Raw genomic sequence first — 26,768 nt, forward strand, 5'->3', positions numbered from 1 at the left:
CTTAGCTCCAGTCTTTGTGCTGCAGTTCAAGGTACAAAAGAAAATGGGCATCTTCATCTTTTGATCCTCTAGAGACGCTTTAGCTATGCTTTATCCAAATCCAGATCCCTTTCCCGGCATGCTTCTTTCAAGGCAACCAAGTGTGTAGAATACTAGCAGAATAAAACATTAGCAGAATTCAGGACTCAAAAGTCAAGTTTGGGATAGAGTAAAGGTAAAGGTAAAGGGACCCCTGACCATTAGGTCCAGTTGTGACCGGCTCTGGGGTTGCGGCGCTCATCTTGCTTTACTGGCCGAGGGAGCCGGCGTACAGCTTCCGGGTCATGTGGCCAGCATGACTAAGCCGCTTCTGGTGAACCAGAGCAGCACACGGAAACACCGTTTACCTTCCCGCTGGAGCGGTACCTATTTATCTACTTGCACTTTGATGTGCTTTCGAACTGCTAGGTTGGCAGGAGCAGGGACTGAGCAACGGGAGCTCACCCTGTCGTCGGGATTCGAACCGCTGACCTTCTGATCGGCAAGTCCTAGGCTCTGTGGTTTAACCCACAACACCACCCGTGTCCCTTTGGGATGGAGTGCTTGCCCCCAAACTCATACCCCCAAACTCATGCCTGCCATTCACAGACCTAATTCATGCTCCTGAACACTGTCTCCTTCCTCTGCACCAGTGAACAACCTGTGAACTATGCTTTAACTATTCCATCTTACAGAAACTTTCGTGTCCAATTTGCTAATAACTACCTAGGGTGGCCATGTGTCCAACTCAGGGCTTTTGTTTCTCTCTCTCTCTCTCTTTGCTGCCTGTGGCAGCCATTTTGTGCTGACGCCTGCAGTGCTTCTATCAACACCTCATTTTTTTTCTTTACCAAAAAATGAACTGGTCCTACTTGACATTTGAAGACATCCTCTATGTAGAGGTCAGTCCAGCAAAGAACCGTAAGAAAGGGGAGCAGAACTGTTAGCACCTGGAGCAGGTCATCTGGTTGCAGAGTTCCCTGCTATATGTTTTTAAACAATAATACCTGGAAGTCTTTGGCACCCCAAGGGCATCTCAAAATGCCATATGAGCCTCCCTGGGAAAGGTATTCCATGAAGAGATTGCATATGTCAAGGTAAATCAGGGATGGGGAACCTGTGGCCTTCCAGATGTTGTTGAGTCACAGATCCTATCACCCCTAATTGCTGGCTGGGGCTGATAGGAATTGGAGTCCAATCACCTTTCCATATCCCTTGGTTAGATTATCAAAAGCAAGTACTGTAAGTCTTTGTTTAGCTGTTTGTTCCCTACATTCGCCTGCCGTTTCAAGGTCAAAACCTGTTGCAGCAACGGAGCGTTTGTCCTCCAAACAGGCGTATGTTCCTGGCAAAAAAAAGGAGAGGTCTAATGTCACTAGACACCCCCCTCCTACCTTGTCTCTTGATAGCTACGGTTGCCTATTTGGCATTCGCTGTCTGCGCTTCTTGGGCAGAAGACAGATGGGCAGACCTTTAATTGCCAGCCATCATGTCAGGAGAAAAGTTGTCAGGCTCCTTGACACCCTCATGGAAAGCGTCCAGACATCAGGCCAGACTGCAAGATGCATGGCTGTTGGCTAAAATGTGCTGTTCTGCCACTGTCCAGTAAACACACACGTGCTTCCCTGATATTCTAGAATCATGGAATTGCGGAGCTGGGAGGGACCCCCTGAAATGCAGGCAACTCAACTAAAGAAGTACATTTCATATTGCGTTATGTATTCTCCAATAACTGGGCAAGTCAGTCAGAGAAATTAAAGGGTGTTTCCCCCAGCCTTCTCCCAAGATGAAAAATGTAGCTTTCTTTCAAAGCACTAAACTAAGGTTAATCCCAATATAGCAGTTTCAGTGCAATATCACATCTTCAGCAGCAGTGCAGGAGCTCTGCTATCCATCAGGATAAGTCAGCGGCAGCTATTAAAGGGAGCATTATGGGAAATGTGCCCTCCAGCACTGGAAAGGGCCTACATAGAGCTTTCAACAAACTTTTGTACAGATTTGCTTCTCACTGTCACCACGGATTGCTCCCCCCCGCCCCCCCCCCCGAAAGTCATATTTTATTAAGTGACAAAATACTGTGTTTTGAGAGCATGGGAAACAGGATGTAGCTATAGTGTGTGTGGCTTGTTTCTTTAAGAGGTGTGCCTGTCATCAAACAAACTCCCCTCCCTTGCTGTCAGTGACAGTTTTCTAACAACAAGCCCTAGGGGAGTGTGCACATAAGTGCACATATCACTGAAAATAAGGCGAGGGAGATGGTAGGGGAAATAGCTTGCGAAAATGTGTATGTTAGGCAAAATGATATGTCATATTAGGAAAAAAGGACACTAAATTGCCAACCAGTTTTCATTATAGATATAGATATCCATATATATTATGAACTGATGCTGAAATGTGGCAAACTGAACTTAAGATTCAAAAACAGAGAGAAACACAGAAAAAACAAAATTGGCAGATTTCTCATATAATCTTAAGAGTTAGAAGGGACCCCGAGGGTCATCTAATCCAACTGCCTACAATGCAGGAATATGCAGCTGTCCCATATGGGAATCGAACCTGTAAGCTTGGCATTATCAGTGCCATGCTCTAACCAACTGAGCTATCTAGCTGACCTCTTGACCTTCCCAAACCAGGAGAGAGGCTTCCTCCTGTTCATTTGGAACTATGAGCTTTGTAGGCAACCCAACTGGGTTGCTTTGTCTCTCAGCTTATAAGCACAGTGTGGTCAAAAGTGCATATGTTGGTGGGTGGGAGGCCATTGGGTGGACAGTTGCACCATTTTGGGTGGCAGAGGCTGGCAGACCAGATAAACTCTTTCAGTCTCTGCTATCCTACATGCTTAAAGAGAGGAGTTGGCAGGGCGATTGTGCCACACCTGTGCAAACAAGGCCATCATGTTTGTCACAGTCTCTGTCGTCGCATTCGCAGAATTCCCCTGTGATGTACCATTCCTGGGGCGAACAGATGCACTTTCCGCAGTGACAAGAACCTGAAAGCACAAAAAAAATCATTACTAGCACTTACAGAACAGTGGAGCTTTACCCGTCGGGCCTGAAACATCTTGGGCGCACAATCAGTGCCTATTAATAAGCAATTGTCTACAAGGAGATAATCAAGATAAAAGCCCATTGAAGAGAAGAATGCTATAGAGGTGTGCTTTGACTTGAAGAGTTTTCTATAAGGCCCTGTAGTGATTTCTCTCCATACCTCCTCCACCTCCTTCCATTTTGTTTTAATCAGGAGTTACTCTGAAGAGGGAGATGCTTTCGCTTTCTGCCAGAGCTCTAAAATCAAGGCTACTGTTTCCCAGTGGGACAAAGCAGTGTGTGATTTATTAATTAATTAATTTGGCTAAGGTAACAAGGCAAGAAGGGACAGGAGAGATATTCCTTGAGGGCACTGGAGCCACTAAATCCAATCAGGGATTTTTTAAAACAACAACAACAACAATGAAGTAGGAAGAATAAGCTACACAGCCGTTTATTATCTGCTGGCTGTGGGGGAAGCGGAGCATAACACAAACACGACCTGCTTTCCTTTCTAAGCAAAAGGCTTTTGTTTCTCCAGCCCACGGGTCATATTGGGTGCCCCACTCAAACAGCAGGGAACAGGAGAACTCGAGCACTTGTGTCCACGAGGGATGTCTAACTAACCCCATGACGTATAAAATTAAGCACAATCCCACTACAAAAAGAAACACTTTCAAGACCTACTGAATTCAGTGGGGGAAATGAATCTATTCTCTCTCTCTCTGGAATGAATGGGAGTTGTGGGGGAGTTTAATTTTGGCTAGATTGTGTGTGCTGGCTTAAGAAGGAGCAGTTGCAACCCTCTTTTGTCCTTGCAAGTCTTCCCTGTTTCATAAGGTGATGGATAAAAGGTAAAGGTAAAGGGACCCCTGACCATTAGGTCCAGTCGTGACCGACTCTGGGGTTGAGGTGCTCATCTCGCTTTATTGGCTGAGGGAGCTGGCGTACTGCTTCTGGGTCACGTGGCCAGCATGACTAAGCCTCTTCTGGCGAACCAGAGCCACGCACGGAAATGCCGTTTCCCTTCCCGCCGGAGCGGTACCTATTTATCTACTTCCATTTTGACGTGCTTTCAAACTGCTAGGTTGGTAGGAGCAGGGACCAAGCAACGGGAGCTCACCCCATCACAGGGATTCGAACCGCCGACCTTCTGATTGGCAAGTCCTAGGCTCTGTGGTTTAACCCACAGCGCCACCCGCGTCCCAAGGTGATGGTTACTGGATTATTATTTATCCAGAAGATCTGTCCTTGCATCCAGGGGTTGGATTTTAGAATCACAGAGCTGGAAGGAATCCTGAAGGTCATCTGCTCCAACCCCCTGCAATGCAGGAATCTCAGGGGCTCCTGGCATTTTCTGCCTCTGGTCAGTTTAGGCTCAGCCAAGCTGGGCTTGTGTCCCTGTTCCGCCATCAACTTCACTGGCATACCGAGTTGTGGTTTTGTGTGTGGAGAATGTGTCTTTTCAACCACAATGCTCCACCACCAGGAATCGCAGCTGGAGGTGCCGGCAACGCTAATGTGAAGAATCAGCTGTTGAAATAAATTCTTCAAAAATAAATCTTTCAGGCAGAAACCTGGAAACGCAGCCAGAAATTAAGCTGAGCCTGTAGCTGCCAGATGTTTTAAGATTTCATTATTATTTTTTAAGAAAAGTGTTTTGCACAAAATGCAAAGCTCCAATAACAGCTTGATCTTCAGACATGCTCACCAGCGTATAATTGCTCGATATGGTACCATAACAACCGCCCTAGAACAAATGTAATAAAATGGCCTTAAAGGCTAATCATTTCTTAGAATAAGGTGCGTGTCCTCTTCTGTGCTAAGAGCGAGCCAGTGAAGGATTAGTTGGGTTAAGAACAGCAGCCTAGCATCAGGCTTTCATAGCATCAGGCATAATATTGTTTCCCCAGGCAGCTAACCATCAAACTTCCTTTGTTTAATTGCAATGCATACAAGGTGCAGGATACTGCAGCTAAAGTGTTTTTTTCCACAGCTCCCATCATCCTTGATTGTTGGCCATCCTGGTTGGGGCTGATGAGAGATGAACCCCACAACCTCTGTAGTATGTTTACTACCCCATATTCCATGATGCCTGTAGCCTATTGAGACAGGTAAGAAGGAAGACAAGAAGCCAAAGCGAATGAAAGGCAAACCCACCAAAATTCTATTCTTTCCCCCTTTCGCTTTCACGCCAAGTTCTACAAGCAAGTAGTTAAGTATACCAGTATATATTCTGCAATGACAAATAGTTTGCAATTAAACCCGGAGAGGAAAAATAATTTAACGTATACCTAAAACTGCCTAATTCTCCACCACAAAACACACGCACACACAAACCATTCCACTGCTGGAGTGGAATGTGAAAACAATGCGCAGTGTGAAAAAAGGTGTGCAGCCTGGGAGTCATTTTGGACTCACAGCTATCCGTGGAGGCGCAGGTCAATTCTGTGCCCAGGGTAGCTGTTTATTAGCTCCATCTGGTACACAGACTAAGACGGTCTCGCCAGAGACGTGCATGCTCTAGTTATCTCTTGCTTGAACTACTGCAATGCGCTCTATATGGGGCTACCTTTGAAGGTGACCCGGAAACTACAACTAATCCAGAATGCAGAAGCTATACTGGTGACCGGGAGAAGCTGCCGAGACCACATAACACCAGTCTTGAAAGATCTACATTGGCTCCCAGTACGTTTCCGAGCACAATTCAAAGTGTTGGTGCTGACCTTTAAAGACCTAAATGGCCTCATTCCAGTATACCTGATGGAGCTTCTCCACCCCCATCGTTCAGCCCAGACACTGAGGTCCAGCTCTGAGGGCCTTCTGGCAGTTCCCTCACTGCAAGAAGCCAAGTTACAGGGAACCAGGCAGAGGGCCTTGTCGGTAGTGGCACCTGCCCTGTGGAACGGCCTCCCACCAGATATCAAAGAGAAAAACAACTACCAGACTTTTAGAAGACATCTGAAGGCAGCTCTGTTTAGGGAAGCTTTCAATGTTTAACAGACTATTGTATTTTAATATTTTGTTGGGAGCCGCCCAGATGGGCGGGGTATAAATAATAAATTACTATATTACTATTATAATGAAGAACTTGTGCAGTTTTTCCTCATCCAGCATTTTGCCTAAGAGGGGAATTTCCTTACTTTCTATTTTCAGTTGCTCAGCTGAATACACAGTAGCTAAGCAGAACTCAGATTTAAAGATGGTGGCTCAGTCTTGGCTCTGTGGAAGTTTCATTTACAATTAGTGCTCCACCTTGTCAGAAGAACCAGTCACACATTTGAACACCAGGGATGGGGGACCTATGGATCTTCAGGTGCTGTGGGACTCCAGTCTCCATCATTTTCCAGCCAGCATGGCCAATGGTCAGGGATGATAAGGCTGGGGTCCAGAAACATCCAAAGGACCAAAGGTTTCCACATTCCTGGCTTCAGACAACATCAGGCAAACCCTGCAGTGCAGCAATATCTCTCTCAACTATGTTCTACATTGGTCAATGCTCAGAACCAGTATCCCTGTGAGAGCCATGTCCCCTCACCCCCGCCTTGTGTTGATGGTAGCAGCCATATGGGTCCTCTGTTCACCATGGCTAGAAGCAAGGAACTCAAACAGGAGGCCACTGCTAGGTTTTTGAAGTTTTCAACACAGCACGATGGGGCCCAGCTGCTCACAGTGGTGGCAAACATCCCTCAGGACTAGTGTCAGCCCTTTATATGAGCCTCTCAGTAGCAATCTGCATCCTAGCCCATGCGCAGAACCTGATTTTTTTCCTATTGCTGAAAACCAGAGTAGTGGGACACAGACATTCTGCCCACTGTGAGAAAGGCAGGCGATGACTTGATCGTGAACTTGAAAGTGTCCCACATTGGCACACGGGAAATTAAGAAAGCGCTGTCATGGGCAGTGCACATGGCATTTGAAAAGGCCATTTGCAGTATTAGAAAAGCGAGATACTAAATACATGCAGATGAATCCTAAGAGACAGAGGTGAGGTTTGGGTTTTTTTAAAAAAAAATTAAATAAAACAGGAACCGAAGAATCACATCCTACACAATTTTAGAAGATTATTTAACTCTCTTTCCAACCCAGAGGGCTTCAATCACCACTGAGCCAGTCTTTTCTTAAAATGTCTGCATTTGGTACAAATTTCATAGCTTTGAAGAAGCAGCCATAATACAGTTTGCAACCGAAAACGAATGGCAATCTAACAAGGTATAAAACCTCTGAAATGAAGGAACCCCCTCAGACTTTGATGGATATGAAAGGAATCGGCAGTCCAAAAGAAAAGCGAAAGAATCTCTTCCCACTCCAGACAAGTTTAGCAAACGTGCTCACACACCTGCTGGCACACTTGGAACATCATGCCAACATATAATCCCTCATACACAATGGCCTCATATAGATACATACACCCACAACTATACCTGCAAATGGGACCACACACTGTTGGTAAACAATGCCTGAAAGGAAAGCTTCTAAATACAAAACGGAGAACCTCATGACAAGAGTTCTCTGTATTGTAAAATCATTTTGAAAAGCTGTCAAACAGCGAGGGGGCTATGAAAGTTGAGTGCTACAATTTATAACCTGCAGGCTGTGCTTTTTTTAATCTCCCAGAGCATGCCCATACACCGTGGCACTCTGTTTCCCCGCACTTACCCTTCCCTGAGCACAATATGCCGTCCGCCGATTCGCAGAAACTCCTGCTCTCGCTTTCCGTCATGTTGCACTTCCTTGGGTGCTGACACAACTTCCCAAACCATCCATCCTTGCAAATGCATCGACCGCAGGAACACATGCCGTGACCTAGAAGGAGAGATGGCGAGGCAGGGAGAAGTTTGCATTTTAAGTTTATTATGAGGGACGGGTCCTGCACAGGACATTTTGCTGCCCAGGGTGAGCAAGATCGCAACTCCCTCCTGCAGCTGACCAGCCAGGTACTTGGATTTTACTTCAGCAATGGCAATGAGGCACCACTCTCCACCACACCTGAGGGTGGCAGGCTACATTATGGGGCACAGGGCAGGTCACATAGGACTCGTAGCTTCCAACAAAGGGGGAATGGCTGAAGAAAGCTCAAAAAGAATGGCTGTGGAAACAGTATTTCATTGGGAATGTATTTCACAAAGAATAGATGGTATTAGGGGAAGGAGGTGGCAATTGGCTGTTGGCAGTTGGCAATTGGCATTTGGGAATTGCTTGCTTATGTTAGTTCCATCTTGACTGTGAAGGTGAGAGGACTTCATGCGGACATTGTCTGGAGGAGTTTGCAAATGATACTTGTTCAAATGTTGCCAGCCTGACAAGTGAAAGGATTTATTTTCAACTATTTGTGAAAGGCACATAAAAAAAAATTCACAGATAGCTAACAGGAACTGCCACCACTGCCTCCCTCTCACACATCCAGCAATTGCTTTCTGAGGCAGCCACCTCACTCTGCCTTATGGCAGTAACAGCACCGGTATGGGGTCAAAACAGTCTGAGATGGATTCTCGTTCACTTTGTCAACAAAGGGGAAGCTTCACCTGCTAAATCTCTATGACCAAAGCCTGGTTGGGGCACAGGGAAATGAGCCACGCAAAAAAGTTTTGTGGCAAGCACGGCCCTGAGTCCAAACAACATCCCTGCTTGTCAGACAATGCCATGCCAATGGAACAGAGTGCAACTGCCGGAGTTTCCCAAGGCAGGGCTTAAGCCAGATTGAAAAAAATGCGTTGGAATGCTGTGCGAAAAGCTCACTTTGCCACACTTTGGGAAAGGCCTTCTGTACTTTTCAGAGCTCTCAGGCAGGGCAAAATTCAGCATGTGCAATCACATCAATCAGAGCGACTTTGTGACTGAAGAAGATGCACCTGTTGGACATCTGCCGACACCAGACCTCTTATGGTGGGCATGCCCCAGGGAACTGGATTGGCCTGCTGCTCCCTCACATGTGCACACACTGTATCCCCGAGTATTTGGAAATGCACTGTTCCCTACTTTGAGCACTGCTGTGCACAAAGAAGAGGGTTTGCTGCGTGCAATGTGAATCAGTCCTTCAGCCCTTTGTGAACAGCAGGAAAGGGACTTTGCTAATTTCCATGTTTATATGTCTAGAAGTCTTTGAGCTGTTCTTATTTGTGTACACAGCGGCCTGAAGAACAACTTGTGGAGTCGAGTCACGTTACCCTTTCCAGTCCACTTATTGATTGTTCTTCATACAAAGTTAAGCACTCAATAACTATGGCATGCTGCGTACTTTATGGTGGGCAAACTGGATCTCCTTCTACACTCACCTTCGCAAACATGCATCTGCATACATAAACAGGAACCTGTTTGCAAACGTGTATGTAAGCCTACATGAATATTTAAAGTGGGCACTGATTTATAATTGGTTGCAGTCTCCAATATGTAATTGCTCCAGGGGTAACCATGACAATCAATCCATAGATCAGGCCCCCACACACAATCTGATCCATCATATATTTCATGGACAAATATTGTACAGATTGGAAAGATGAGGGAGTGCACACAACCTTTAGGCAGCAAAAGTGTTTCATTTAGCAATGTTAACAGGGTTCAATGTGGAAGAGAGGGACTACAGCAAAAATGGCCTCAGCCCAGTATACATGAAGGAGCATCTCCACCCCCATCGTTCTGCCCAGACACTGAGGTCTAGCTCTGAGGGCCTTCTGGTGGTTCCCTCATTGCAAGAAGTGAAGCTACAGAGAACTAGGCAGAGGGCCTTCTTGGTAGTGGCGCCTGCTCTGTGGAACGCCCTCCCGCCAGATGTCAAGGAAATAAACAACTATCTGACTTTTAGAAGACATCTGAAGGCAGCCCTGTTTAGGGAGGTTTTTAATGTTTGATGTTTTATTGTGCTTTTAATTCTGTTGAGAGCTGCCCAGAGTGGCTGGGGAAACCCGGCCAGATGGGCGGGGTATGTATAAACAAACAAACAGATTATTATTACTATTATTATTATCACTAATCATACAACCTATTATATCAGAAGGTATCATTTACTGTGGAAAGTGTGTGCAAACTCCTTTCCCCCTTATGATTCTTACCCTTATGCTTCACTGTTTCGCCCTCTCTCCATGACCATGCCAAATTTAGTGAAAATTCAAAGCCCTATTTAGTGATAATTGTTTCACTACCCTTAAGCCTATGAAATGTGATTCAGATTTTGTCTCATTGATTTGTGAGCTGGCTACACACAGTTTTTACTCTCTCTCAGCTTCAGTTATCCAAGGGTATAGAATGGGGATAACAGAGCCACCCTCACTGGGCTCTTGTGAGCATCACAACAAAAATAATTGTTAAATGCATTAAGCACTGAAAGTGAAATTTAAATGATGAATAAAATTATTTAGTAGTTCTATTTTATTTTTCATCATGGCAAACTCCCCGCCCAGAACATTTTTATTCTTTGGGATTTGGTTGTTGCACAGATTTCCTTTTGAAACAGCTCACATTTGAAAGCATATTCTAAACATGTTTAATACTCCAAGGAGAAGGATGACCTGTGCACTGAAGTCTGCAATCCTAAGCACATTTACTTGGAAATAAGTTCCATTGTAATCAATGGCATTATTTTAAGGGAATGGAACAGACTATTTAGGGCATCTCCCCTTTTGACTTCTCTGAGCAGAAGGCTAAAGCATTGGGACACAGGTCTTGCTGAGAAAGCTCCTTCCTTTCTTCTTCAGATGACAGGCAGCTGCATTTTCAAGTCACTATAATAAACATGTAAGATCACGGCTGCTTACTCCCTCATCTATCACATTCTTCTCCTTATACGTACCTGGGCCTAGAGTCAGAAAAGAAAGCTATTCATCAATCTCTGCTAGTCAGAGAGGGCAGGTGACCATTCTTATTCAGATCACCTGCTTTGCCATTCACTTTTTCCTCTCTCATTTCAGCAGGCATCTAATCTCAAGACAAAATCCCTGCCTTTCTCCGAGGTCCCTTCAGCTGTAACACTTTCTGCTTTCTCAGGGGAGCCTAAGGCTTCTGTCCTTTCCAGCAAAAATGAGACTGAAGTTGGTTCCCAATGTAGCGATGCAGAGTGGCATGCACACACTGAATAAGAAAATGAAGTTTCTCTGCCCTGTGCCTTAAAATAAGCTGTGCAATACCTTCTCTCGTGCATCTCCATGGGAACCAGGAGACAACTTCAGCCTTGCACAGCAGAAACTTCCTTGGCAAGCAGCACAACTTTCTATGCAAATGGCTTTTCCAAGGCAAAGTGTCAAGCAGGCATTTTAACAAAGCAAATCTGGCAGGTGGTAAACTGGTGGTAAATATTTTCCAAGAGCAACATGAACCCAGTGTACACCAGTGAAAAGGGTTTTGGCACTTGACTCCTACCTTCATTTCTGTGCCTATCTCCATCTGCAAAAATCCAAACTGCAAATCTGAAACACTGCCCTGATTTAGAGTTATGCAAGATATGCATTTCTGTTTTAATGATAACACTACCAATAGCAAATTTAGGTTGTGCGAGTTGATTTGGAACTCTTACACACAAACTTGCTTTGCCAAAAAGAGAGAGACTTTTTGCAGTGATGAAAGTGACAGAGAAAGGCAGTGGAAAGTGTGGGCTAATGCTTGCTTTGATGGTTCAGTGTTGTCTAACTTCCCTGCAAACAAACCAGCATAAATGTTCAAATGCACAGGTCAACTGAAGCAACCTTATTCAGCCTACGGTTCCTTGAGTCACTCCTCATTTTCTTCCACATGTCAATTTAAGAAACCATCAGGATCCTTTAAAACCAATTATATGGCAATTCCGGACTGTGGTGGGTTGCTCTTTGATCTGCTCCAGAGCCGTATATTTGTTCCCAGTATTCTCCTTACATAACATGTACTTTGGGGCTGCTGGGCAGCAGACTTGCAGGGAATCGTTTCATCAGGAGTCTGATCTGATAAAGAGGATGAAGAGTGTGCATTATGCTGGGCACCTTGCTTTAATTTAACAACATACCACTGCAGACGGCGCCATCTATGTCTTCACATTGCCGATCGTCACACTCGCAGATTTTGCCATATATTTTGGACTCTCCTGGAGGGAAACAAGTGCACTGGCCACATTCGCATTTCCCTGTAAGAATAAGCACTCCATCAGTCGCATGCAACAATCAGAGCTGCATTGGGTCATTAAGGAAGTGGCAAATAAATATAAAGATCGTATTGAAATACAAATGCAATATATTCAAAAGGAGAAATTCTAGAAAGACTGCTACATCAAGGCTCCTACCTCTATTAGGAATAAAGGGAGCTACCTTGAAAAGGTCTGGCTGGCTGCCCATTTGGCCAATATCACCCACTGGCAGTGGACTCCAGGGTCTTCCCTATCATGAGCTACCTGGATTAGAAGATGCCCAGGATTAGACACAGAACCTCCCACATCCAAAGCAGGTGCTCAACCACTGAGGTATAGGCCTTCCATGTTAGGAAGGTGTCATGGTACCCACATCTCATGGCTTCTTTCTATACCACTGGAGGACATCTGGAAGCCTAGAGTCTAGTGAGCTCAGTCCACGCTGCCATTTCTTCATAAATGTGTAGTCAACAGTGAAGAAGAAAGTACTTCTTCATGTAGAACATAGTTAAACTATGGAATTCACTCCCACAGGAGGCAAAAGCAGATTTGACAAATGCATGGCGTATAAGGCAATCAATGGCCACTAGCATCAGTGGCTATGGACGGGAGAGAGACCTTGAGCTATCCATCAATCAGGCAATGGCTTTTTCCACCTGCCTTGCCCCACCCTCCAGCCCCTAGGAGACTTTCCCAGACCATGACCTTGAAAATAGCAGAAGCAGCTGGGGAGAAAACAGAGGAGTTCAGGATAGATATAGATATAGATAGTGTGTCCTTGTTTATCAATTTGATCCTTTTACATGGGTTTGTATGTTTTGTGATATTTTAGGCATTGCAATTAGCCATTATCTTTTCCTGAGTTTAGCAATTCTTTATTGTAACTGATAAGCTTCATTATTATTTGCTGATATTTAATTTTATTGTTTACTATTATATTCAAATGGATTAGTGAATATATTTTTTGTTCGACATGAGTTGTTTATTTCAAAGCTATTTTTTTGTATTGGATCATACTGTTATTAGGTGTGTGAGCTTTGCTGACTTTTGTTGTTTCTTCTGCTTGTTAACCGCCTTGTGTATAGTAATATAGAAAGGTGGTATATAAATTAAAAGTGAAATGAAATGAAATGGTCTATGTTCACTGTCATCATCATCATCATCATCATTTTTAATTTGTATACTGACTTTCTATCTTACAATACTCAAGGCGGTTTACAAGCTGAAGAAACAAAAAACGTACATCTTATAACATTCTAATGCAATACAAAAATGTGATAATAAAACATAACTTTAAAATAGGCAACCTCCATCAAAAAAGTAACATTCAACAATCATTAGAATAGTATAAAATAATAATATCAACATATAAAAGTTAAACAGAAACCCACTCAACAGTTACAATAATATCTAAACTATAATCAATAAAACAACGGCAAGCCACAGTATATAAAACAATACAATACACATTGAGAAGCAGAGGGTAGAGCAAGGCAGGTGGAAGGAGGCCTTGCCTGGTGGAGTCTTTCCCCTCACAGTTCTTCCTCCAGGAACAGCTCCCTTATGAGGACTCCTAGGGCTGGAGGGTGGGGCAAGGCAGGTGGAAGGAGGCCTTGCCTGATGGAGTCTCTCCTCTCAGAAGCAGGGTGCCCTTGGGTACCAGTTGCTAGGAGCTGAAGCTGGGGAGAGTGCTGCTGCACAAAGGTCCTGCTTGCCAGCTTCCCACAGGCATCAGTGAGAACAGAGTGCTGGGCTAAATGGGCCTCTGGCTTTTCTTATGTTCTTTCTGATCCGGGATGGCTTTTCTTTTGTTTTTCATGGAAGTCAAGGTCAAGGGTTACATAGGGTTCCCATATTGTCTCCCAAGCAGGCAGTGTCTGGACTCAGACCTGCGAAATTAGCTTCAGCAAGGTGTCCTTAGAATTGGCTGTGCCACATTAGACTGAAGGCAAGGGAATCAGTATGCATCCTGAACACAAGTTGCTTGGAATTGCAAGTGGGGACAGTGCTATCATGTTCGTGCCCTGCTTGTGGGCTACCCAGAAGAAGCATCTGGTTGGCCACAGGATACCAGACTCAATGGGCCTCTGGTCTGATCCAGCAAGGTGCTTCTTGTATTTATCATCTACCAGCCCTGTTTCCCCACACTGCTTCTCTGTTGCCCCCAACCTCCTGCAATGCAGGAATCTCAGCTAAAGCATCCATGGCCACCCAACCTCTGCTTATAAGCCTCCAAGGAAGGAGAGGAGAGGAAGGAGAGGAGATGATGCAGTTCAGACTGTGCTGCATCAGAGAGAACGCACCCCACAGAAAGGTGTCAGAAATTCTTTCAAAGAGCTCAACTAGCCAATACATTCCCACATTCTATGGATGACATCAACTGTAGAATGTATATTCTACCATGCACCTATTCCAACATTGCATCTAATACACGTTAGTCTGGACAATTCCAAAAGATTCGGGGGGGAAAGCAATAAATAAAAACCATGGATAAATTACAGGTCCATATACACACACACTAGTCTCTTCTCCCTCACATATTGTGTCAGAAACCAGTGCTTTCTTCATAATACCTTCCACACACACCCCCCCACAAGTGTGTCTTGTGATCACAACTTTTGAGAGTTGGACTTATGTGCAACACAATGCAGTGGCTAAAATTATTATTAATAATAATTCCTAGTTTAGGTAAAGGTACCCCTGCCCGTACGGGCCAGTCGTGTCCGACTCTAGGGTTGTGCGCCCATCTCACTTAAGAGGCCGGGGGCCAGCGCTGTCCGGAGACACTTCCGGGTCACGTGACCAGTGTGACAAAGCTGCTCTGGTGAGCCAGCACCAGCGCAGCACACGGAAACGCCGTTTACCTTCCCGCTATAAAGCGGTACCTATTTATCTACTTGCACTTAGGGGTGCTTTCGAACTGCTAGGTGGGCAGGAGCTGGGACCAAAAGACGGGAGCTCACCCCGCCACGGGGATTCGAACCGCCGACCATGCGATCGGCAAGCCCTAGGCACTGAGGTTTTACCCACAGCGCCACCCGCGTCCCTAATTCCTAGTTTACATCTCATCAAATAACAAAGACTTGAAGCCAATCCACTCAATTGTTTCTTTTTTCTTCTGAAGTGTGGAGTGTATTCTACCATTCCCTATAACATTTGTCACCATCTTTTTTTAAAAGAAAAATTCACCTCCTCCCCCATCCTTCACCCCCTCAAAAGTAGCCAATTTGCTTGACAGACGGGCAGATAAAAGCTTAGTCGCGTAGCACAGGACTAAATTCCAGGTCGCTCTATTAAAGGGGCTGGCCTATTGGGCCAAAGAAAAGAACCCAGCAACAACAAAACAGGAGAGCCCATTTTCAGGACGCAGAGGGAGATAATTTCAGCAGCTGTCCTATTTTATTGAATGTGTCTGCTGTGGAAATAACAGCAGGCCCACACGGCCTGGCCCTTTCCTCTTGCTTTGCCTTGCGATAACCATACTTTCAACGCAAACTTGATCATTTGAGTAATTAGAGGAAATCACAGGGAAAAAATGAAAAAGGGATCAACACTTTCACCAACGCGTTTTTCCCTTCCCTGGAATAATAGGTTTACCATAGCAACCCGGATGCAAGAGGGGGGAAATGAACACCAGAAATATCCTCAGCTCTTTTTAAAAGTACAGCACATACAGAAACAATAAAACGTTTGAGGGTGAGAGCTGGACTTTTGGCAAGTAAAAGAAGTGCAGATTAAAGGTGAGTAAACTCCTCTCAGCTCAGTTTGGAACTGACTCACTATTTACAGTGTTTTATTGAGTCAGACCATCAGTAATGTCTATGCTGAATGCCAGTGGCTAGAGTCTCTCCAACCCCTCCCGGTAGATTGTGTACCACAGAGTTTCCCAAACTTGGGCCTCCAGCTGTTTTTGGACTACAATTCCCATCATCCCTGACCACTGGGCCTGCTAGCTAGGGATGATGGGAGTTGTTGTCCAATAACAGCTGGAGACCCAAGTTTGGGAACCACTGGGTATGTTTCTGCAGTTGCCATCTATTGGCAAAAAGGCAAAGGTGTTATTTAGAAAAGTTGTAATTAAGCATACTTGGAGGTCTGTGCCTCAGATGCTCGTATGTTGTTCAGAAAAGGATGAATATCCTAGGCACTCTGCAGACTTGCCATAGATATCAAAGCGAGAAAAGTCCATTAGGTTAAGGGACAGAATTCACATACCCCAGGCACGAGAAATGGATTCCACACCAGAAATTTCCACCGACAAACCCAGGGCCCTGGTACCATTTTTTTAGAGGAGGATCACTAAAACAAAACAGCAGTGAAGGTCTAAAAGTATCACACTTTTTCTTCTCTAAGCTTTTTGTTGCATTTTGTATGATAAAGAGACCAGGGATGGAGAACCTTTTCCACCCTCGAAGGCTGTCTCTGGCAGTGATCCCCCAGTCGGATGCTCTGAGTGGTTACCGCTAGCGAAAGTTTCATTTTTCACAGAATATAATGCACATAATACATTTGTCATTCTGAAGTATGTTGATTCTGGATCCAAAATATGCTAGACAAATACAAAGGCTCAAAATACTAATCTAAGAGTTTTATTTCTGCAAAAGAAAGAAAACGCTACACTCTTTAGATAGGCCAAAGTTATTATTTCTACCCACAGATGTTCAAGTTGCTTAAGGACACATTGTAAGGACATTGGCATTTTGGCCCATTATTGTACGCACCACATGATGCTATTATGTTGCCATTCACTATTGTCCAGGTTTTTTTTAAATTTAACAAATGAGGAAAGCTGCTGAAATGACTGGTGCAAAGAGTTACACTGAATATAACACTTACCCACAATGCTGGGACCATTAATTACATGTATTTGAACCAATTTGCAGATGCCTACAGAGGATAATAAAAGCTTCTTTGTAAACTGTGAGTTTTGATTTAAATACCGTGTGCTAGAAGTTGAACTACAGTATATAATTTATTGGAATTTCTGCCCCTTTCTACAGCCTGCAAAATGTCAAAGAAAAAGTGAATAATAATAAGTGTTCCTACAGAAACACCATAATTTCCTTTACATTCCTATAATGGGCAGATTTTTCCCTACTCTTTTCATTCCGAGTTCATACTTTCTCAGCTGCAACAAGGGACGAAGGGGAAATTTCAGTTTTACATAAAGCATTTGGGGTCAAATTACAACATTGGTCTATTGATCTATACAACAGATCCAAAGCCTGTTGCCACAGTAACAGAGTGCTTTGCAATTTTGAACGTATCCTTGTATTACCCCAATTTTACAGATTGGGAACTAAGACAAAGGCTACCCATTGTTCTAGAGAATATTGTCTCCGTATTTGGGTCTTCAGTGCAGTTTATATGGGCACGTATTCAATTTCCATTACAAGTCTGGATGGCAATATCAAATAAATGGTTACACAAAATGAACACACATCTAAATGTTCAGAGGGTGCCATTTTAATATCAAATAAATGGTTACACAAAATGAACACACATCTAAATGTTCAGAGGGTGCCATTTTCTAGATCAGAGCATTGTGGTGTTTTGCCTTGCATTTAATACCTGTAACCAATTTCGGCTTTTAAAGGTTGTCGAGATGATTCATTATCTGCTTTGCAACCAAATAATTAGAGAATCAACCATAGTGCTGGTACACCTGAGCACAGTGGTGGCGGTGGCTGTGAAGGATGAGGCCAAGGCGCTAGGACGCAGCACTTCACATTTTGCCTCTGGCAGCAAAACCTCCAGGGGCAGCCCTGTTCCCCGGCAAGTGCACACAAAACTGAAATCTAAAAAGTTGTGATGTGCCAAAAAAATGTTTTCCTGGACATCGGACTGTTTGTGAATAATCAGACACTGTTTTCAAACAAGTTAAGTTCATCCCAATCTCCATCCCTTCCAAAAACAAGTACCAAACCTGGGATATGTGAAACTCTATGGCAAAGAAGGGATCATCTGACTATGTGCAGAGTGCATCTTTATCATCATCGTGAAATTCTACAGCTTCTCCCCAACAGAGGTAAGAGTAAGAAGCAGGCCTTTGAGTGACTACGATAAACGCTTCAACTTCGGGGTCAAATTCAACATGGTGAGAAACGTGCAATGGTGCTTTTTGTCATTGGAACTTTTTAAAATAGCAGCGGTTGGGTGCCTTAAGCCAGATTGCAACCATAGTGTGGAAGAGATAAAAGGTCTAACTCCCACCTTCCCTTGTGGTATTTTCCAGGTGAACATCCTCCCCCCTTCCCAAGCAGCTATTTGCTCCAGGAAGCAAGTGAGAACCGTCAAGTGAAAGCTCATGCACTGCCAACAGGGAGAGGGTGCTGGGAGCAGTAAACTCTTGCAAAGCAGTGCAAGCCAGTGGGATTGAATTGTAGAGAGGATGCAAAGGGGTGATTACATTGTGTCTAACCAAGCTGAAATAGACAAAGATTTGCATCCCCCCCCCCAGCCGCCCACTTAAATAATCTTAGTTCCAACCAATAAATTATGAACAAATTAAGCATAGTTTAAATATTCCTAAATATACCTGCTGGAGCCTTTGTAATTGGCCTCCAGTGATATTCCTCTAACTGTACTATGTTTTTACTAATTGTTTCCCCCTGTATACATACAGTGCTACCATATGTGGATAAGGATGTTCTAATGACATCTACGATATTAATCGGAAGAAAACTGACACACATCCTAGCATTATTCATACGTTTATCTGAACTACTTGCATCCTAGAGGGACTTGTAAAGACTAATATATGATGAACTAGGAAGTGGGTAGTCCTGCCTTGTACCCAGCTTTTTAAGCTAGATGCCTTCCCCGCCCCCTCTTGCTCCTTTTCTAATTCACACCACGTGGACTTGGCAGCCTAGTTTACAATCTTATCCTCATGTCATTGCGCACGGCAGGAGTAAAATTTGCTTCCATGGAGACAAGTCCCCAAATCATTTATGAGCATTTATTCTTACGTATTCCCACTGTGTGAGAGTGGGAGTTCAGCCTGTATAAGTCACTGGGAGGAAGAAATCATGAAACAAAATGGGGGGGGGGGGATAAGGGAGAAATAAAATAATAGCTTACTACGCAGAATAGAAGGGGCAGAGGAAGTCAAATTGTTCTTAGGAGCTACCTGGAAGTCACCTCCCCCCATCTAGAAGACTCTGTCTAAATAATAAGGAAAACATTCAGATCTTTATTGCTCAGAATGTGCTGGTAAAGTGTTGGTAAAACACCCTAGAAGTAGAGAACACATGTAAACAGAGTTCGTTCAACTCATGGCTCTGAAAGACAAACACAGACCAAATGGGGACTTCTCTTGAGATTCCTGTTGTGCCAACACCTTAGGAGTGGTGGTTTTTAAGTACAACAGATAGCATGCATTGGACCTTTTACATAGGGCCATGTGAGTCTCTTCCCAAAAGAAAATTGCCACCAAATACGACATGAATTTGGAGGTTACTGGTAAAAGACGAGTGAATTTGATCTACCACAATGCAGTCTGTCCTTGAAAATTATTCAGAAAGATTAGCTAGTTCAGAACATGATGGCTTATAGCTAACTGGATCACACTGGCTTGATTGTATCATGGAATCGTAGAATTCATATCTATACTGAAATAGTTTCATTAGGGCCCAGCGTGTTTCTGCTTTCGACCTTTAAAGCCCTCAAGCTTCAGCACGTTTCCCACACAAACCTGGCCAGGATTTACATTTGGAGCCACTTCTTGGGGTGTTCTTTGAAAAGAAGGTTACTTGGGTGGCGACTGAGGAGAAGGCCTTCTCACTGGTGATACTTTGTTTTATGCCTTCCCCAGGTAGTCTCAGCGGGCACCAACACTGCTATTGTTTGGGAAACAGGTTAAGAGTGGAGCCAAGTCAAAAGTTGAATGGTTTGAACTTTCAGTTCAATTTGGCAAAAATGACACCCAAAATTGGGAGTGGGAGAAACATTTGTGCCAAGCTGGGGAAGAGCTTGTTATTGGTAATGAGACCATGGCTGTGATTTCTCCTTCTGCCACCCGCCCCGCCCCCACTACCTGTGATGGTGGGAGAGATTCTTCTGATAACTACCAACTCCTCCCACCTGGAACTACAATGAGGCCGCAATCCAAACCAAAGATGCCTGCAAACATATCACGAAGGATGGCAACATCAACCCCACCATGTGGGAATTCCTTATAGACAACTGCGGTGCCTGGAGACTGGCAGTCAGGTCCAGCATCCATAGCAGTGACCAGAGGAGGAATGACTGCTGGGAGGAGTGTAGAGAGAAGAAAGGCCATGGTGCATCTGAAGCAGAACAAGTGGATGCCTTCATTTGCCCCTGCTACTACAAAACCTGTCTCTCCCCTGTTGGTCTCCAAAGCCACAGCAGGGCCTGTAACTCTCCAGTGATTTGACTTCACCCCCTGCCCAAAGGCACAGTCTTACATTGTCTCCTGAGATGGACAGATGCCAACAACAGAAACCCCAAAGTGGCCAGGAGGAGGTAAGTCAGCCTGGGATATACAGTGGTACCTCTGGATTCGAACAGGATCCGTTCCGGAGCCCCGTTCGCATCCTGAAGCGAACGCAACCCGTGTCTGCGCATGCGCGGGTCGTGATTCGCCGCTTCTGTGCATGCGTGTGACGTCATTTTGAGCATCTGCGCATGCACGAGCAGCGAAACCCAGAAGTAACACGTTCCGTTACTTCTGGATTGCCGCGGAGCGCAACCCGAAAACGCTCAACCTGAAGCAACTTTAACCCGAGGTATGACTGTATTATTTTTCATTAGTTTCCAGGCTTATATCCCACCCCTCCTCCCACCAGAGCCAAGGATGGCTAACAACAAGTATGAAATACAAGCACTATACAACAGTATAGGGACGCGGGTGGCGCTGTGGGTTAAAGCCTCAGCGTCTAGGACTTGCCAATCGAAAGGTCGGTGGTTCGAATCCCCACGGCGGGGTGTGCTCCCGTCGTTCGGTCCCAGCACCTGCCAACCTAGCAGTTCGAAAGCACCTTCGGGTGCAAGTAGATAAATAGGGACCGCTTACCAGCGGGAAGGTAAACGGCGTTCCGTGTGCTGCGCTGGCTCGCCAGATGCAGCTTGTCACGCTGGCCACGTGACCCGGAAGTGTCTGCGGACAGCGCTGGCTCCCGGCCTATAGAGTGAGATGAGCGCACAACCCTAGAGTCTGGCAAGACTGGCCCGTACAGGCAGGGGTACCTTTACCTTTATACAACAGTAATCAAAACAACAAGAGATGTACAGTACTAACAACTAAACTAATATGCGGTGGATAAATAAAATTTGGACTGCTGATCTGAAAAAAAATATGCAGAAAGATGGGTGTTCTCTCAACTTTTAAAAAAAAAGCACAAAGAAAGTAGGAAAGTACTTTGCACACCCAACCACCATTTGCTACAAATTTCCCTAAGAAACCTCTTGTCAGCTTGCAAAAATGGGAGGTTTTCCCCACTTTGGCAAATGCCTCTTTAACAAGCCCTCTCCATTTCGTTTGAGCTCCGTCTCCAGTGCTTTGGTGGCACTGAACATTTAAGCCTCTAAATAGCTTTTGCCCTGCACACTTGAGATGGATAACACTGCTTTTCCCTATTATGTCACTAAGCAAAGATGGATCGGGTAGCCAACACCAGCTGCTCACAGAAGCAAGTTTGCAGCTGCATGGAAAATGTGATTTCTCTCTTGGGTTTGTGCAGGGCTGTCCTTCTGTACAGTTATCTGTCATCAATGAAGAACCTCGGGGTATCAAATCAGGTTTCGCCACAGTCACAAAAATGCTAGAATCTAAAAAGGCTTCCATATGAAAACAAGATACCCAGTATGCACTGATGCATGGCTACACCTGATACGATACAAATGCATTCATGATTAATGCTATTATTGGTATTTTTTTTTGGGGGGGGGGGAATATACTAATTTATGCAACCAGCTTGCAATCTATGCATTTTTCTAAAGTTAACCAAGAGAAGTTCTTCCTGCTCTTCAGTGCCACAGAAGTCTTCAGGTGAGAAGACTGCTGAGCAAACCGGTTAGGTAACTGGTAACCCCACACAATTGCATCCATGGCAATAGCACCGCAAATGCCATGCTTTGTTCCCGGCCCGGCCCCTCAGAATGAATGGCAGCTGTTTAGTTCTAGGAGAAAGCAAAGGCACGCAGGTAGGGACACCTTCAGAGTTGCAGCTTAACCTGCAACTTGCGGCAGTGATCTCACTGTCTGACATAAGAAGCAAATTTTCACACATACCCCAACCTTGTCTCACATGGAAACCCACTTGCTTTGTCCCACATTTATTTATATCCTGTCCTTCCTCCAAAAACAGACCCACAATTTAAAACAAAGGCATTCTAAAACAGTAAACACATTCTAAAACAAATTACAGGTGTGTTTGGTTTTTTTTAAAAAAAATCTAAAAGCAATTACACGTAAAAACATTCTTTTTTTTAAATCATTTAAAAACATTATTCCATCCATTAATCTCAGGATTACAAGGAACAACATTCTTGAGCCACCAAAGATCAGGAATATTTTTTTAATCCCTCCTGAAAGTTAATAATAACGGAGACAGATGCACCTCACTAAGGAGGGCATTCCACAATTGGGGAACCACCACTGAAACGGCCTTGTCACAGGTCAGTGCCAAGTGGTCAGGCATCGGTAGTGGCACCACCAAGAAGGACACTGACAAACTGGAACGTGTCCAGAGGAGGGCAACCAAAATGGTCAAAGGTCTGGAAACGATGCCTTATGAGGAACGGCTAAGGGAGCTGGGCATGTTTAGCCTGGAGAAGAGGAGGTTAAGGGGTGATATGATAGCCATGTTCAAATATATAAAAGGATGTCACATAGAGGAGGGAGAAAGGTTGTTTTCTGCTGCTCCAGAGAAGCGGACACGGAGCAATGGATCCAAACTACAAGAAAGAAGATTCCACCTAAACATTAGGAAGAACTTCCTGACAGTAAGAGCTGTTCGACAGTGGAATTTGCTGCCAAGGAGTGTGGTGGAGTCTCCTTCTTTGCAGGTCTTTAAGCAGAGGCTTGACAACCATATGTCAGGTGTGCTCTGATGGTGTTTCCTGCTTGGCAGGGGGTTGGACTCGATGGCCCTTGTGGTCTCTTCCAACTCTATGATTCTATAATTCTAAGGCCTCACCTGCTGATGGTAGGGTTCAAGATCAGTTTGGGTTCAGCTAAGAAGCTGCATATGTGACTACCTTCTCCCTAGGCTGCATTTCTTGTGTGATGCTGGAACATGTTGGAACCTTGGGGCAACATCAAATGAAGCATTTTCCCTGATCAAGGCCAGCACATGAAAGGGGAGCATTTTTTTGACAGTTCCTCCCTGCCCACCAGGGCACTGTCTCCATCTCCACCATGCATGGGATGAAATATGGGAATGTTCACGTAATTCCATGTGTACAGGTGAACACCATATGTTTGATTCCCTCATTTAAGTTAGGGAAACCAACCGTGTCATTGTCACTTATGTACACCTATGCATTTGCATAGATAGGACTGAGACATTCAGTTTCTGCGTTGTACATGGCGGGGGCGGTCATGGAGGTGGGGATGGAGACCAGGTGGGTGATTGAAGCTGTGCACACTCCCTCCCTCCATCACACTGATAGTCTGTTAAGTTGGCACCATTTTCCTGTTTAAATCTGAGAGCTATTTGTTGGACAAGGTCTCTTCTTAAGCAGCTGACCTAAGCCACTTCTGTGAAATCAATAGGATTTCTAAGTGACAGTATTTAGGATTATGCATGAGTTGAGAAGTGGAAGCAAAAAAGGAAGTTTTTATGCTCCGTGATAGTAAGCATTTTAGGAATTGTGATAAAGTAAGGAGGTTATGAATGAAATAAAAATAATAAAATGTTATGCGGTCTTAATTATAGTGGGTTGTGACTAGCACCCCGCTGCCTAATTGCGTCAATGACATATGGCAAATGTGACACACTGGTAGGAAAGAGGAACCTTCCTCTACTCGAGAGTCGATGGAGAACTACTCCACCAAACCCAGCATCTGATTCTGCAGCTCTTAACAAACATTAGCACTGATCTGAATTATCTCCCCCATGTCTCCCCCGTGCTCTTAAGCAAATAACTGGCAAAAAGCCACAGCTGCCGTTTGCTTTTCAGACGTCTAACTTGTTGACATCTGCTATCCCGCCATCAAGATGTCATGCCTGCTCCATCTGGCTGCTCTCAACAGCACCAGTTTGGAAGGTGACAATCCTTGTAGCCTGTGATTATTATGCTGATCTGCCTCGGACAAGGGGAGTTTTCGTAGGTATCTATAAAAACAACCTTGCTGCATTAGGTAATCACAAGGTTATAGCTCAATGTGCATGCATTTCAACCCTGTTTATTAACACACATACACCCTACGTGAGATTGCGGCTTGAGTTAGAGTTTTCCTTGCGGATGAACTCAGATTTACAAGGTTTTTACCACTATAACTATTTCCAGAGGAGTAGCCCTGTTAATAAGGGACACGGGTGGCGCTGTGGGTTAAACCACAGAGCCTAGGACTTGCCGATCAGAAGGTCGGCGGTTCGAATCCCCACAACAGGGTGAGCTCCCGTTGCTCGGTCCCTGTTCCTGCCAACCTAGCAGTTCGAAAGCACATCAAAGTGCTAGTAGATAAATAGGTACCACTCCAGCGGGAAGGTAAACGGCGTTTCCGTGCGCTGCTCTCTTTCACCAGAAGCGGCTTAGACATGCTGGCCACATGACCCAGAAGCTGTACGCCGGCTCCCTTGGCCAATAAAGCGAGATGAGCCCCACAACCCCAGAGTCGGTCACGACTGGACCTAATGGTCAGGGGTCCCTTTACCTTTACCTTTAGCCCTGTTAATCCGTTGCAGCAAAAACAACTCAAGAGTCCACAGGCCATGATATGTTGAAAGAAACAATGTACTTCCTCAAACTGATGTCTTTTCTTCCATATCCACATTCATTGGTTATATCCGAGTGGGAGGGGGTGCTGTTGCTCACCAGGCTTCCGTACATGGAGGTCAGTGAAGGGAAAGTGTAGTGTGGGTGGAGGGTTGGATCCAATCTGATGCACCCACTGCTGTGCCAGCACTGCACCAACCCTCCCCTCCCTTCTATAAGCAGGTCTACATGTATGGGCCAGCTGCAGGCATTCCCATTTTGAAGGTACAGTGGTACCTCAGGTTAAGAACTTCATTCGTTCTGGAGGTCTGTTCTTCACCTGAAACTATTCTTAACCTAAGGTAGCACTTTAGCTAATGGGGCCTCCCACTGCCGCCACGCCACCGCTGTGCGATTTCTGTTCTCATACTGAAGCAAACTTCTTAACCTGAGGTACTATTTCTAGATTAGCGGAGTCTGTAACCTGAAGCATCTGTAACCCAAAGTACCACGGTAATGGCCTGTACGTCTCAGTGTCCCTGGTGCTATGCTCACCAAAGGAAGGGGGCCCCTTGGGGAACTTAGGAGACCCCCTCCTTCATATGTAGGGCCACATGATATGTGCAGGCAGTGCAGCCCCAAGTTGGTTTGATATATTTGTATAGGTAAATTATGCTAGTGTAAATTACCCTGTTCCAAACTCCATTCAGAAGTGGAGCTACTGCCATTTACAGTGGTACCTCGGGTTAAGTACTTAATTCGTTTTGGAGGTCCATTCTTAACCTGAAACTGTTCTTAACCTGAAGCACCACTTTAGCTAATGGGGCCTCCTGCTGCCACCGCGCCGCCAGATAATGATTTCTGTTTTCATCCTGAAGCAAAGTTCTTACCCCGAGGTACTATTTCTGGGTTAGCGGAGTCTGTAACCTGAAGCGTATGTAACCCGAGGAACCACTGCACTGAGCCTGGCAGAGGGAAGAAAAGTATGCAAAACAGAGTTTGGTGTATATCGCCCCTTTGGGCCAGTGTACCTTTCACTGGGTTGCTAGGTTATGTGACTGAGCTGAACAGGGTTTGTAGCAGGAGTAACTCTCCCTTCCCTGCCCTGCCCCTCCTCCCAGAACGCCCCCTTTCCAGGACGTACCCTGGCCTTGGCTGAGCTGGCTGAACCCTGGTTGAGCTGGAATGGGGGAACTACAGCCAGAAATCCATGTATTAAAAGAAAACCACTCATTCTGGCAGATTTTGGGTTTCGGTTGCTCCCTAAGTCTCACAAAGGTTCCAGTTACAGATAGGTAGCCGTGTTGGTCTGCCATAGTCAAAACAAAGAAAATTCCTTCCAGTAGCACCTTAAAGACCAACTAAGTTTGTTCTTAGGGACGCGGGTGGCGCTGTGGGTAAAAGCCTCAGCGCCTAGGGCTTGCCGATCGAAAGGTCGGCGGTTCGAATCCCCGTGGCGGGGTGCGCTCCCGTTGCTCGGTCCCAGCGCCTGCCAACCTAGCAGTTCGTAAAGCACCTCCGGGTGCAAGTAGATAAATAGGGACCGCTTACTAGTGGGAAGGTAAACGGCGTTTCCGTGTGCGGCTCTGGCTCGCCAGATGCAGCTTTGTCACGCTGGCCATGTGACCCGGAAGTGTCTGCGGACAGCGCTGGCCCCCGGCCTCTTGAGTGAGATGGGCGCACAACCCTAGAGTCTGTCAAGACTAGCCCGTACGGGCAGGGGTACCTTTACCTTTACCTTTAAGTTAGTT

The 26,768-nt window shown here is 45.1% G+C and overlaps 1 protein-coding gene across 1 annotated transcript in view; it reads right to left on the reverse strand.

Annotated features, from left to right (window-relative positions):
- The window catches only part of ITGBL1 (integrin subunit beta like 1), a 139,367-nt gene that overhangs the window by 11,603 nt on the left and 100,996 nt on the right, over window positions 1–26,768 (reverse strand). The window contains exons 8-10 of the mRNA XM_028728201.2: window positions 12,013–12,129; window positions 7,704–7,850; window positions 2,894–3,007 (exon numbers count right to left, since the gene is read on the reverse strand). Of these exons, the coding sequence (XP_028584034.2) occupies window positions 2,894–3,007; window positions 7,704–7,850; window positions 12,013–12,129 (378 nt within the window). The remainder of the gene's footprint in view (window positions 1–2,893; window positions 3,008–7,703; window positions 7,851–12,012; window positions 12,130–26,768) is intronic.

Source organism: Podarcis muralis, chromosome 4 (assembly GCF_964188315.1).
Source record: "Podarcis muralis chromosome 4, rPodMur119.hap1.1, whole genome shotgun sequence".
NCBI classification, from domain to species: domain Eukaryota; kingdom Metazoa; phylum Chordata; class Lepidosauria; order Squamata; family Lacertidae; genus Podarcis; species Podarcis muralis.